The sequence below is a fragment of the Sesamum indicum genome, linkage group LG3 (assembly GCF_000512975.1).
Source record: "Sesamum indicum cultivar Zhongzhi No. 13 linkage group LG3, S_indicum_v1.0, whole genome shotgun sequence".
NCBI lineage: Eukaryota > Viridiplantae > Streptophyta > Magnoliopsida > Lamiales > Pedaliaceae > Sesamum > Sesamum indicum.
The window spans coordinates 4,791,059-4,805,848 of record NC_026147.1 but is presented as its reverse complement, the minus strand read 5'-3'; the positions used below and the strand labels follow the sequence as shown (position 1 = coordinate 4,805,848).

The 14,790-nt window shown below is 33.2% G+C and overlaps 2 protein-coding genes across 2 annotated transcripts in view; both read left to right on the top strand.

Moving 5' to 3' along the window:
• The window catches only part of LOC105157245, a gene marked incomplete in the record, with an annotated part of 3,759 nt that extends 1,827 nt beyond the window's left edge, over nt 1–1,932 (top strand). Inside the window, 3 exon segments of the mRNA XM_011073601.2 lie at nt 1–230; nt 745–1,085; nt 1,557–1,932. Coding sequence (XP_011071903.1) covers nt 1–230; nt 745–1,085; nt 1,557–1,769 — 784 coding nt within the window.
• On the top strand, nt 6,577–10,123 carry LOC105157244 (LRR receptor-like serine/threonine-protein kinase GSO1). Its single transcript, XM_011073599.2, has one exon. The coding sequence runs from the start codon at nt 7,116–7,118 to the stop codon at nt 10,044–10,046; it is 2,931 nt and encodes a 976-aa protein (XP_011071901.1). The 5' UTR covers nt 6,577–7,115; the 3' UTR covers nt 10,047–10,123.

Genomic DNA, 14,790 nt, shown 5'->3' with positions numbered 1-14,790 from the left:
CACCTCCGGAAATATTTCCTATGATGGAGCTGGTGGACGACCAGGATTTATTTCATTTTATGGAGCTATATCAAGAAGAGAAGATACAATTCTGGTTCCTAGCCAGACAAATAATCAAAATAACCTATTGTGGCTCTTCGGTCCCACAGTCCTTGTTGCATCATTTGTCTTTCCTTCACTTTACTTGCGCAGAATACTCTCCTCAATATTTGAGGATTCTTTATTAACTGGTAGGAAAAACTAATTCTGTTTAGGTTACTCCTTTAAAGTTTGTCTATTTGTTATTTGTTTCTTTCCTGCTCCTGATGGCTGACATCATTTATTGAATTTTCTGCTTCTGAACCGAAAACCAAAATACGGCAGGATAATTAGTACTTCTAAGAATGTTGGCATTGCAACAACTTGCAATTGCAATATTTAGTTCCTTTTTGTCTAGTATTTTGTTACCTATTATTCATGATACTGATGCATGATATAGTTTCACCAGAGTGTGAGGGAAGCAATTGAATGTTCTAAATGGACCTGTTACTGTCGTCACTTGCCTGATAGTTGATGATCTGTTTGTCCTTTCAATAGCATGGCACATGCAACATGGAAACTTTTCTAAAAATTAACCCTCATAGAGTTGCTGTTCGTCAAAGAACTTTGCATACTCTCCAAAGTACATGAGCTTGTTGTGTTTCTGCTATGGGTTCGGATTTATTTTGGCTTCTGTGGAGTATTTATTCATTCTTGTATGTGCAGATTTTCTGATTTTATTCTTTACGGAAGCCCTTTTCTACTGTGGAGTTGCTGTTTTTCTTCTCCTGATAGACTATCTGAGGAGGCCTAAGGATCTCACATATGCTGCAACAAGCCGAAACCTTGTCCCTCATTTGGGATACCGTATATCTTCCGTAGCTGTCTTGGTTCTTAGTCTTATAATCCCAATGGTGACTATGGGATTTGTCTGGCCTTGGACTGGCCCAGCAGCTTCTGCTACTCTGGCTCCCTACCTGGTTGGCATTGTTGTCCAATTTGCATTTGAGCAATATGCAAGATATATTGGGTCGCCTTCATGGCCTGCCATACCAATAGTCTTCCAAGTAAGCTCAGTGAACTTTTAATTTGCTGAATTATTTACTGAATGTTGATGCAAATTACTGCGGGACCGAAAAGTGATCATTTAGTTAGTGGCATTATTATTCAGGACAAAGCATAATTCTAGGTGAGGAGCCACATAGTTTCATGACATCCATCATTCGTTTATATTTTTTTTAAAAAAATATTTATTAATAGTTATTAAGTATTCTCGAGTTGGTAAAATCATACTATTTTTATCATCCTCCTGTTTTAGACATCATGTTATGAGGTCCATTGTTGTTCCCTGTTTCTCATGGATAAAGCTCTTGATTTGCCTCATATGCTTAGTCATTGTACAAACTGCCATTTCATTCATACTTATTTTTGGACTGAGATTTCACCTTAGTGTTCAAAACACTTATATTGTCTGTGCAATGGTATGGCGTTGGTGACTAATTATTTATGCATATTCTTTTCCTTTCGATGCTGTGAAGGTTTATAGGTTGCACCAACTGAATAGGGCAGCACAACTGGTAACTGCTCTCTCTTTCACGTTGAAAGGAGCTGAGATGACACCACACAACGTGGCTATAAATGGTTCGTTAAGTACACTTCTGAATGTCCTTCAGTTTCTCGGCGTCATCTGTATTTGGTCACTTTCGAGTTTCATCATGAGATATTTTCCATCTGCCTCCACTCAGCAATAAGACATTAGGGGAAGTTGGAACTTATTGCATATTCATCTTTTTGGAATTGACTAATAGTACTTGTAATTGTCATAATTCATAGTCGGATATATATTGTGGTTGTTGAACAAATTTGAAGGTAAATCAATAATAAAGAGTACACACCCACCATTGAGTATATTCATCACCGTCTGTTAAAGATGAATCTAGCTAATGATAAGGCAATGAAAGTTTCTGTATTCTTTTGTTCTGTATGGGGTTTGTCTTTATGTTCATTCGAGAATTCTCAGCTTCACTTAAATTCTTGCTTGTAAGATGATTCTTTTGCAACTAATAGTACTGTACCTTAAGTGTCTCCAGAAGAAAACACTTTGCAACAAAACTGCTATTTATTTTGTTTTGGTGAGATATCCAAATTGGTACTTTCCTACTGTGTTCTTTATCTGGCTGGAAACTTGTTGACTTTTCTTCACTTACTCACATAGGAATGAACTCTTTTAATCTTCGATTGGTATTGTTTGCGAAAAAAATGAACAAACCTAGCTCAATAGCTCTGTAACTCTAGCATCTAACTCCGAGTCCCCAACCACAAGTACTAGTTCATAGTTAAGAGAGGATAGAAAAGGTAAACCTGCTCTATTCCTTCCTCTGGTTGGAATAGGCAGGTCGTCTAGCTCCTTGGCTTACAGCCCCACAGGCTTGTAGCCACGTCTTCAGCGCTAGCTCAGAACTCAGATGGAAGCAGTAGCGTTTTATTCCTCTCTTTGATTGGAATAGGACGGCGCCAAGATTGAGTATCTGGATGTTATTGCTTATTTGCAAAGTTTCTGAGTAGCACATGGCAGCTTCCAGTGGCTAGATTTCCATGAATGTTGAAGGTAGCATTAAGAAGTAATTGGTTCTTGATAACAGTTAAGAATAGCAAATGTGAACGTCAGTGGCTCTTTCAAGCCCTGAATGATATCACTTACTCACTGATCTTTCACTGGAGGTGATTTATCTTCTGAATGTTGGTTATACGACTTCATCTTTAGGTATACATTCGATATAAAGATGATATTATTGTATAGTTTGAAGAATAAGCTCTCGTTTAGTCTTTCAGATTATGCTGTTGTTACTTTGAGATCATGACAGCTTCTGGATATATGCATCGATAGTGTCTTTATGTCCTTCCCCTACATGAAGTTGAGCTCTGCTCGTGCTATGCAGCCGGTTTCTGCTTTTGATGCTTGATTACACTGTCCCTTTTGTGTTTCTACCGACGAGTTTGAACATCTTGCATCCAGTCGATGAACGGTAGGTGGGAAGATATTGTTTTGCAGAATACTCTTACGTCCATAGTTGCTCCTGTCTTTTTATTAGGATAAATAGACAGCAACTTTTCGACTATATATTAGGATTCCTCTAAAAATAGTGTAACGTTAGATAAGACACTTCATGCCGCTCAACAGGACCACCAGATACTGATGATGTTGACTGCCAAAGCTAAATGTGTTTAAACAAACTACCAACAATACAATGTCAACTTCTTATGAAAACCATAAGAAAATATACACAAATGCTAATGACTCCATTAATAAAGCACTGCTTTTTCTTCCTAGCCACCAAGTGTTACAAGGTCTTTATTCTTGTTCTTTGCTAAGAACTCAGAATCCTTCTTACAACTCCATGGAAAATCAAATCTTGCAAGGTAAATTACATGGACATTCCTGACAATTAGGTTTAATTTCTGTAAGTACATCCCTTGTGGGATGTCGATGGAATTGGCTCAGGAGATATCTGTGTAAGTTTTTTTCTCTAATAGGAGTGTCGATGTGCATTACAATTGGAGATGTGCTTGCAATTTTGCAAAGGGTCGGAAGTGCTTGTGTCGTTAAACATAACTTCAAGAGGTGTCAATATTATTTACTCTAAATCATTATAGATAATTACATCTACACTTCTTCGCCTATAGTCTATTTACACAAATTACTCCTATTTTTTAAAAAATTGCACATACACTTATCAGAAATGTCAACACCATTTATACAAATCACCTATTTTTCTTTAAAAATTATACATATATCTGTTAGAAACTTCAACATCATTACACAAATTATTCCTATTTTTTAGCTGTCAGAAATGATTTTTGTAATTACGCAAAATACATAAATAATTTGTGTAAATAAATCATAAATTAGGAGTATAAACCTAATTATCCCTAATTATTATTGATGCAACTTGAAATATTTGCAACCTAATTTGGTGAAAGAGTACACTTATGCAACAATAAACAAATAAAAATAAAGATCATGAAGGATAATTTATGAAAGGGGTATTTAATTTGTTCTTCTCCACACATGATAACTTTTGGCTCTATGCTTTAATTATGTATATGTTTCACATTCAGTGCATCAATAATGTTACCTTCTCCTTTGGATTTTGTGCCTTATCTAACATTCCCTGGTTTATTTGGTAGTGTGATAAGTCAAATCTCAATTATGCACTTTCATTACATTCTTAATTGGAGAGTTGGTGTTTTCCTATGTCTGCATTCTGTTTGTTTTACTACAGAATGGAACATTAGATAAAAGGGTAGGATTAGGTGGTGACAAGAAATTATTCTTCACATGGATGTACAAATGTCCATGACTTGTTGCATCAAAGAACTAATGTTTATTTGATTTGTTTGAGACTTTTTTGCACTCTCTTGCTTAAGTAACAATCAAGAGTTTGTATAATTTACACGATTCGACTCACAAAGGGTAACACGTAATATAATTTTGATGATTATTATAAAGTTATGATTATTTTTTATCTGACATGATTTTTTTCTTTTAATTATAATAATTAATTGTAGCGAAAAATTATATTTCTTCTAGTACCAGCAACACCTTCAAATTTCCCTATAAATAATTCTCTATAATTTTTGAATTACTTTATTTCATAATAAATCAAGGCAACATTTTTCTTGTTGAAAACATACGTACGTCGACCTTATATAATGACCATCAACATCAAATACTCTCTATAAATTTTTAAACAAAAATTCAATTTACGTACCTACGCAAAAATCTCAAGAATAATATTATTAATATCACAAATAATATATGGATGCTAAATATAAATACCAAAGTGAACTGCAAACACATTGATTTCTTGTGAAACTGGATTTTCTTCTTTTTTTTTTTTTCTTTTTTTTGGTGATGGGACAAACTCTAATGGATCCATTTGCAATCACAAGTGGTTGCTTCTACTTAGAGCCTGGACTACAAAGCAACTCAAAAAAGCTTAAAGAGCACACAAAAAATGAAAGCTAAGTAAGCAAAAATGCTGCATGTATGTTCACTGTCAATGCAAATTTGCACTCTTGAAGCTGACTTCTTTGTTTGTCTTCACATATCTGTACTGTCTTAGCATCAGATTCAGCCATAAACCCATTGTTTTTTCCTCCTTGGTGGGCTGAATGGGACAAAGGGTGCCTCTCTGCTTGCCCAAAAGTACAACTCCATATGGGGTTTTATGTTTAGGGTTGCATGCTTTGATGGAAGATTATAGCTAGTGAAGTGGAGTGGTTCTTGGCTTGTGTTTTCTTCTTGTATTGAAATAGGTATTAGGTGGGATTTGGTTAGAGAAGATTATTTATCATATACCAAATGAGAAAAAGAGGAGGAATTCAACCAAACTTATAAGGGTATTTGACAATCTTGAATAATACAAGAGCAGGTTGAAGTTGTAGGGGTAGCTAAATGCACAAGTATTCAATTACGAGGTCGAGGTTGTGAATTCGAGTTTTATGGACGTAAGATTTAACCTACTTTCAGTAATAGTATGTTGTTTCTTTGTTCAGAATTTGTTGGTTGATTTAAAAATAGTGATATATTATATGCTGCATATTGTAATAATAATATGTTGATTAATTTAGAACTATCGATGTATTTTTTTAAAAAAAAATTTAAATTTTATTTAATTTATATATAATAAAATAGAAACATAATCCAGGTAAGCATCATGCATTTGCATACTTGAATAGTCTGTTTGACTTTCTTATTTTGCCATGTAAGAAAATATCTTTTATTTTTATTTAAATTCAGGTAAGTGTATGATTATTTATCTTTAATTATCCAAAAGATTCATAAATTTGCTTAGATGAGTTGGTTAGTAATATGATTTGAAACTAATTTTGATGTCAAATAATACTTTATATTTATCAATTATTTGAAATTTAAAATGTTGAATTATTTGTAATTAATAGTTAGTAAAATAGTTTAAATTCATTCTTATATTCAATATATATACTTTTGCACTTCTATACTATTAGTTACTTTAATTTAACTTAATTATTTATGATTTATTTAAAAACAATACTAACTTAAGGAAATCAAAAGGGCGAAAATTCAATAAGTTAAGAATTTTCTATGAAAATCCATGCAAGCAAAACAAGTATTAAAGTAAAGATTTTAAATGACTCTATACATATTATATGAATTGAAATTCATTAAAATGCCACAAAAAACAATTCAAAACAAAAGTTTAAGGAATTGAAATCTTTTAGGACAGGATATATGAGATGTACGTACATGGTCATTATGGTACATTGTACCCTGAAAATCTCAGAGGATTTTCTTGTCCATGATTTCTTGATTGTTAGTATGCTAATTACTTGGATCAATTGATGTACAAAAGCTAGGGGGTGTTTGGAAAAAAGATTGTCCACTAAGCATGGATTTTGCAGTCCTAATAAGAAATTGACATGATGGATTCATACCAATCAAAGTTGACAATTGCTGAAGTTCATTTGACCTCATCCCATAATACAAGTAGTCAAATTCAAATATATCTACTTCTCTATATTCCCTTTTCAGATCTCCTTCAAGTTCAACTCTCTCTACTATAATATATATTGGAATTTTGCTTATATCCAACCATGACATAGACTTGGGAGATCCCCCACCTAATTTTCTTGAATTTTAACAAACATGGCCTAGTGGGCTCTCTTGCTTCTTTTCTATCTTATCTTCTCTTGTTTCTTCACCTCAAAAGCAACTAAAACATGTTCCATACTTCTATGATTACACTGAGAGACAACCTATAAAAATATCCCAAGCTTTTAGCAAAATCTCCGAAAAGGTAAAAGGTGACTAACAATGTTAAAGAATTTTGTCTAAGTCCATAAACAATGCTGCCATCAACTTTCTTGTGAAGGGATTAGGCAGCAGACAGACTATTCCCATGAAACTATACATATAAATCTCCAAGCTTTTGTTGTCCTGAATCAATCTTTAGCCCCTCTCAATCTTATCCCTTCTCCAATTTCATTCCTTTGTTTCTGGCTTGAAGTCCATCTATATGTAATAAATACTAACCTCAGACTTTACAAAGTTTGTAATGGGAACTCTTCACTTCTGTCATCTGATGCTTTTCCTTACACTACTTGCTACATTTTTTGATCCCATTTTTGGAGATAACTCCTCTGATTCATACTGGCTACTGAGAATAAAGACGGAATTCGTGGATCCCTTTGGAGCTCTCAACAACTGGTTGCAAGAAACCAGCATGTGTACCTGGTACGGAGTCACATGTACAGATGACAAAAACCATGTTTTGTCTCTAAACCTGTCTGGTTCTGGTCTGAATGGAGTCATCTCCCCGGAGTTCTCAAAGCTCACCTTTCTTGAAAGAGTGGACTTATCTCAAAACTACCTCACTGGCCCTATCCCACCTGATATTGGGAAGCTTCAAAATCTCAGAGAACTTCAGCTTTTCTCGAATTCACTCACCGGTGTGATCCCGACGGAGATTGGCCTTTTGAAGAAGCTGCAAGTGCTCAGAATTGGAGATAACCTGCTGATGGGCCGAATTGTGCCAGCCATCGGTAACTTGACGGAGCTGACGGTTTTAGGCCTTGCGTATTGTCAGTTCAGTGGAAGTGTACCAGAAGAGATTGGAAACCTGAAGAATCTGAAGTTTTTGGACTTGCAGCAGAATAGTATTGGTGGGGTTATACCAGAAGAGATTGGTGGCTGCAAAAAGCTGCAAAATTTTGCAGCATCAAACAATAGGATTGAAGGGAAAATCCCTGGATCAGTAGGTGATCTTGAGTCACTTGAAATCTTGAATTTAGCCAACAACAGCCTTTCTGGATCGATCCCCGTGGAGTTAAGCCATCTGTCGAATTTGAAGTACCTGAACTTGCAGGGAAATGAATTAGGAGGTGAAATTCCACTGGAACTCAACAACTTGGCTGAGTTGGAGACTCTTGACCTGTCCAGGAACAATCTTTCAGGGCCGATAAACCTGTTCAACACTAAGCTCAAGAATCTTGAAGTTTTAGTCCTGTCTGAGAACTTCTTCACAGGAAGCATTCCTGAAAATCTTTGCATCAGAAACTCGAATCTACGCCAACTTTTTCTGGCTGATAATGATCTCTCTGGTGACTTTCCAGCGGATATATTGAATTGCACTTCCCTCCAGCAACTAGACCTGTCTGGTAACAACATCGGCGGCTCTCTACCGGCCGACCTCGGCAAGCTGGAAAATCTCACTGATCTCCTGCTCAACAACAACAGCTTCACAGGAATTATACCTCCTGAGATTGGAAATATGAGCAACTTGGAGAGCTTGTTTCTCTTTGGTAACATGATCACAGGAAGGATTCCAGCAGAAATCGGAAAACTGCAGAAGTTAAGCACTTTATACCTCTACGACAACCAAATGTCAGGAACGATCCCAAGAGAGTTAACAAACTGCTCAAGCTTGGCAGAGGTTGATTTCTTTGGAAACCATTTTTCAGGAGCTATTCCACCAACAATTGGGAAGCTCAAGAATTTGGTTCTCCTTCAGCTGAGGCAGAACGAACTGTCTGGTCCTATTCCATCGAGCCTCGGCTACTGCAGAAAGCTTCAAAGACTGGTCTTGGCTGATAACAAGCTCTCTGGATCAGTGCCATCAACATTCGGATTCCTTTCAGACCTGTTTCTTGTCACTCTGTACAACAATTCACTATCAGGGCCACTTCCAGAATCCCTTTTCCATCTTAAAAACCTTAGCATCGTCAACTTTTCTCACAACCGGTTAAGTGGTAGCATTGTTCCCCTTACCGGTTCAAATTCGTTAACAGTTTTAGACTTAACCAACAATAGTTTCTCAAATAACATCCCATCTGAGCTAGCCATGTCTAGAAACCTGACACGTCTCCGCCTTGCGCATAACTTTCTCACCGGCAACATTCCTTCTGAGTTCAACCAACTGAAGGAGCTCCACTTTCTTGATTTATCATTCAACAACCTGACAGGGGAGCTAGAAACCGAGCTTTCAGCCCTGACAAAGCTTGGCCACCTTATGCTTAGCAATAATCGTTTCTTCGGGATGATTCCCACATGGTTAGGTAGCATACAAGATCTGGGTGAACTAGATCTTTCATCCAATACCTTCAGTGGAAGTATACCGTCAGAACTTGGGAACTGCTCTAGATTGCTCAAGCTCTCTCTACATAGCAACAGACTATCAGGTCCCATCCCACCAGAGATTGGAAATCTCAACTTCTTAAACGTCTTAAACCTTCAGAAAAACAATCTCTCCGGTTCCATCCCTTCCACAATCCAGCAGTGCAAGAAGCTCTATGAGCTCAGGCTTTCAGAAAACGGCCTTACCGGTCCCATACCGCCCGAGATAGGCACACTCAGCGAGCTACAAGTTGTTTTAGACCTGAGTTTCAACCGCCTTTCAGGCGAAATCCCATCATCCATTGGAAACCTTGTGAAGCTAGAAAGATTGAATCTTTCCTTCAATCAACTAGAAGGAAAAGTTCCAGCTTCACTAGGAAAGTTATCCAGCCTCCACAGGCTTAATCTGTCGAGCAATCATCTCCAGGGCCAGCTCCCACCTACTTTTTCAGGATTCACACTAAGCTCTTTCCTTGGCAATGATAAGCTATGCGGCCCACCACTAGTTTCTTGTTCGGAATCATCGGGACACATGAGAAAATGGCTGTCAGAATCTCAAGTTGCTGGAATCATAGTGGCCATTGTGTTCACCTCCACTTTGATATGCTTGTTTCTGCTGTACATCATGCTGAGGATATGGTGGAACTGGCGAAAAGTTGCCGTTTCTTGCTCCGAAAACGGTGGATCAGATCACAAAAATGAAGAGGAAGAATGGGTTTACAGAGAAGAGATCATCAAGAACTGTGATCATCACTTCTGGAGCTCTAACTCCATGGCATTGATGCCTCCACAAGCTAAGCAAATGTCTGATGCAACATGCATTTTTCACTTCAAGTTGAGCTCAGCTAGTACTAAGAACAATCCATTGGTTTGAGTTTGGACCTTTTCTTATTGCATTTAAATCTTTGTAGTTGTTCATGTTTTTGCAAGATTTGTCCTCCACTCTTTGATGATCACAGTTTTTTATTTTTATTTTTTTGTAATTGTTGATGCATAGCAAAGAATTTAGACACTGCTGCATATATAGAATAATAGTATAGTTGTCTGATCAGAAGAAAAGCTGCATTTAAGACAATGGTATCTGTAATAAAGCAGCCATGCTTTAATTCTAACTTTTAAGTGTATTTTTGTAGAAACATTATTTTGTAATAATACAGTAATTAGATTTTAATCTTTTTTCTTTTTTTGGTTTCTTTTTGCATGACTATGATTTCTTGTTCAATTGATCATATTGTTATGAAAAAGAATACCAAAATACTCCCAAAATAAAATTTACCAATTTTTCTTTCAAAAGTTTCCTACTATTAACTTCTATGCTCACACTGTAAAATTTATATGGTCTTGGACCGAATATTTTGTATATTTAAAATAGTAAAATCAAAAGATTTTTTCGATGTAAAATATAATAACTTACTATGTAAAGCCAAGTCCCTTCTAAATACATAATTCCAAATTGTAATTAGAGTTTGTAATATACATAAAATACTTTTGTTTTTTTTCTTTTTCCTTGTATCCAAAAATGGATGTATAAAAATTTCTCCTTGTCCAAGATAAATTCGATCTTGTAAGGCCGTTTACAACGTCTGATAAGGGTGGATTTAAGACCAAATTTATTTGGTCTCGGAGGTTTGATGCAATAATCCATAGATAAATACTAACAAAAAATATTAATTTATTTTATTAATTCTATATTTTATTCAATCGGGCCTTATCAATCATTTTCCCTGCATACAAGAGTACATGATCTCTACACATCATGAAATTTATAAATTTCAAAATATGCCCAAATTCTTGCAATTATATTATTTTTATATTTTGTTTCACTTAAAAAATATGATTTTTATTATTATTGATTACTACTATTAAAAGTGAACAGTCGTGGCAAATACTAATTGATTACAATTATGCAACAACTATTTAGTTATTGTTTCATCAAGTAAGATCAAATCATAGCCACAATTAGGAATCATGATAAATATTTATTGGGCAAAGAGCAATTTAGCCCCCTGTATTTTGAAAAATGTGTAAAATACCCTCTTGTAAAAAATAAAACAGCAAAAAATCCCCTGTAATTTCGGAAATGCAGCAGAACGCCCCTGTAATTTTGTTATTTTATTTTTCACAAAGAAGTATTTCAAGCATTTCAAAAAATACAGAGGGCTTAATTGCATTTTACCCAATATTTATCCACAAATCTTGAATTTTTTTAATATTTTATGCACCTCTTTCTCTCTTTGTCCTTTTGAACTGGACCAGAAGTCCACATTGATATTTGGGATGTCAAGGAGATAGAATGTGAAGGGAATTTCTGCTACGATTATTTATTATTAATTATTATTAAATATTATATTTTTATAACAGATGTATGTATAATAAATTCAGTAATAATAGATGTATTGTCATTGCAATCTGATAAAATTATCATTATACATTTATTATTAATAATCTATAATAGTAATATAAATATAATTATGATCATTGAATTTTTTTTAAAGAATTATATTACATCAAATAATCAAACACTATTAATCATAGTTTTAGCATCGTCGGGACGAATGGATAGTATTTTTTCTGTATGAGTACTAATATAAGTACTGGAGATGCATAAAAAATATATATCATCGTCTATGAGGTAATTAAATTAAATTTTAAAAAAATAACACTAATGTCGGTAACTTAATTACTTAGTTAGTTAATCACAAACTTTTAATGTACATAAATAGAATTAATTCGATATATTTTCACCTAACTTTCTTACATCATAATTAAATACTTAATTAATGCTACCTTGTCAACATCCCTTTCCTATTCTTTACTACCTAATTGTCATTACACCAAATATTTGTAATGAAATAAGACCGGAATTCATTATTTTAGTTTTTTATTTTACGAAAATTTTAGAATGGTCTAAAAATCGACAAAATTCATCATATTTAACTCTTAACTTTACAAAATTTTTAAATAGTTCCAAAATTAAAGAAATTCAATATTTTTACTCCAATTTTCAAAATTTTGTCAAAAATAAACAACAAAGAGACATGCAATCATGTGTTTGTTTACACAATTGACAGACATACACATTACAGTATTTTTGTAACTATATGGCTAAATGTGTCGAGTCTTTTTTAAATTTTGCAATCATATTGAAAATCTAATAAAATAGAGAATTAAAAATAGTAAATTCATATTTTATGAGACTAAAAATATAATTTATATATATATATATATATATCGTTATTTCATGAATAGATGTATGCTGCAAAATCCAAGAAAAGTCAAGTGTATGATGTAGAAACACTAACCTCTCAGAAAACAGCAAATTAAGGACACACACACAAAAAAGAGGAGTGCCTTAATCACTACAACTTAGTTTGTGCAAAATATGGCCGTGTTGCTCACAACATTATTTATCGCAACCGGATGGAAGTTTTTGCACGTTACGTCAGACTCCACACCCCAAACAAAAACCACAACACCGAAACACCACATACAATACCTCATAAAACATAAGTGAAATCGAAAACTCATGTCATGACGTATAATGATAAGAATTTTTGTACATTTCTTGCAACTTAATTGGTAAGAAGATGATTGAAACATGAGGATATTGGTAAAAATGGGGAAAGAGAGGAGTGATGAGGAGACAATGGAATGGAGGCTGCTTATTACAACTAGGGTTTCTTTCTTGTGCCTTTTTATAGGGAGTTGCATTGTCCAGCTGCTGGAACAGAACATTAGTTTAATGTTTAATGATGCTGAGGTTTATGGGCAAACGGGCAAGTGTTTCTTCCTTACTGGGCAGCCAAGTTGGCTTGCCAGTGCGTCAAGTGTCTGTATTTTTTATATGTTTTTCTTGTCTTCTTCCAGGTTCTCTCTTCTATCTGTGTACACTTCTAAACGGGTCAAATCAATCGGTGGGTCGGATCTGACTTCTTTCTCTGGACCCTAAACTTAAAATCAAGAATGTGATTGGCGTCCATGGTAAATTGATCCAGTGATTATATCAAGTTATTTATAAAGTAAATTATAATAAATTTTTCTATAATTTGATATAATTATAAATATCTCATCTTTATTTTAAAATATTACGATTACTTTCATGATTTATGGTCGTCTAACAGTTAATCCAATTTATTAGATTTTCATCTATATTTTGCTGCGAACTGATCAAAATATTTTTGCAGACTATGACATTATATCTTTAGTTATTTTTAAGTGTTTTTTTTTTATATTTTTTCATTCATCTTGTCTGCTATTTTTATAATTTTTATTTTTTTAAAAAAAATACAACAAAGGCAAGTTCACAATTCAAGTCCTCCACCCAAATATTACATAATTTTATCAAATATTAGTAATTTTTTAAACAATAAGGGGATATTACATCAATCTTTTTTAAAATATATATATATATAAGTATATATTATATGTATTATAAATATATATATAATAAATAAAAGTTATATATAAATATTAAATATCATATTTATTTATAGAAATACCTAAATTGTATTGTTTTATTAATATAACAATAAGTAATAAATAATAATTATTACCTAGGATTTTTTTTTAAAAAAAATCAGTAATTTTGGCCACTTGTCCTGTCAAAAATGCACTTAAAAAATAATATTAAAATATTCATAATTACAAAAGCATCCTTCAATTTTTAAATTTAATTTCAATTTAATCCTTTATAACTATTGGCAAATTCTGACTTTTGGAATTTGACCGTTTGAAGGCTAATATTGGCTTTTGCTTTAAATAAAAGTGATGAATTATTATTAATTGAAATAAATTAATTATTATCATTCATGTTGGTCAACGCACCTACTGTTCGGTAGATACGTCATTACCTCTGAAGCCTCAGTTTCACCAACTAAGATAGGCCTCATCAGCATTTTGTCAAATAAGTGTCTTATAAAATATATGAGCAATAAAAAAATAAAATGCAATATTTTTAAAATGATTACAATATTTAATATGTATTTATTTGTATGTACAATGGATATGTTAAAAAATAAAACTTCAATACATGTCAATAACTGCTATTACGATAAATCAACAATTACTATTAAAATAGATTAATGCCCACACATTGCTGGAGCTGAAATTCATGATCTCAATTTCGATAACCAAACTAAGGCTCATTGGTTGACATATTATTGATTACTTCTATTATAATATTATTAATTAATTTCGACAACAACTACATCAAATAATAATTCCAAATATATGTGTCTATATAATTATTATAGTAAACAAAAGAAAGATTATTTTGGTTGATATAAATGGTACAAAATTAAAATAGATATGTGTGAATTAAATATTATTTTGGTTGAAATAAATATTTTAAATTATATTTTTATGACTATTACCATATGTTTTTTTTCAAATTTTATAATTTTTTTCTACATCGTTTTTGAGACGTTTATGATTTTTTTTTAATATTTATTAACTCAGAACATGCGTTAGAAACGAAATTTTTTAATATATGTCAATAAACTATTATTGAAATAGACATTAAGCCCACATATTAATGGAGTCGGAACTTGTTACCTCAATTTTATCAATTAAACTAAGTTTCATAATCAATGAAACAAAATTATTTATTATTTTTTTAA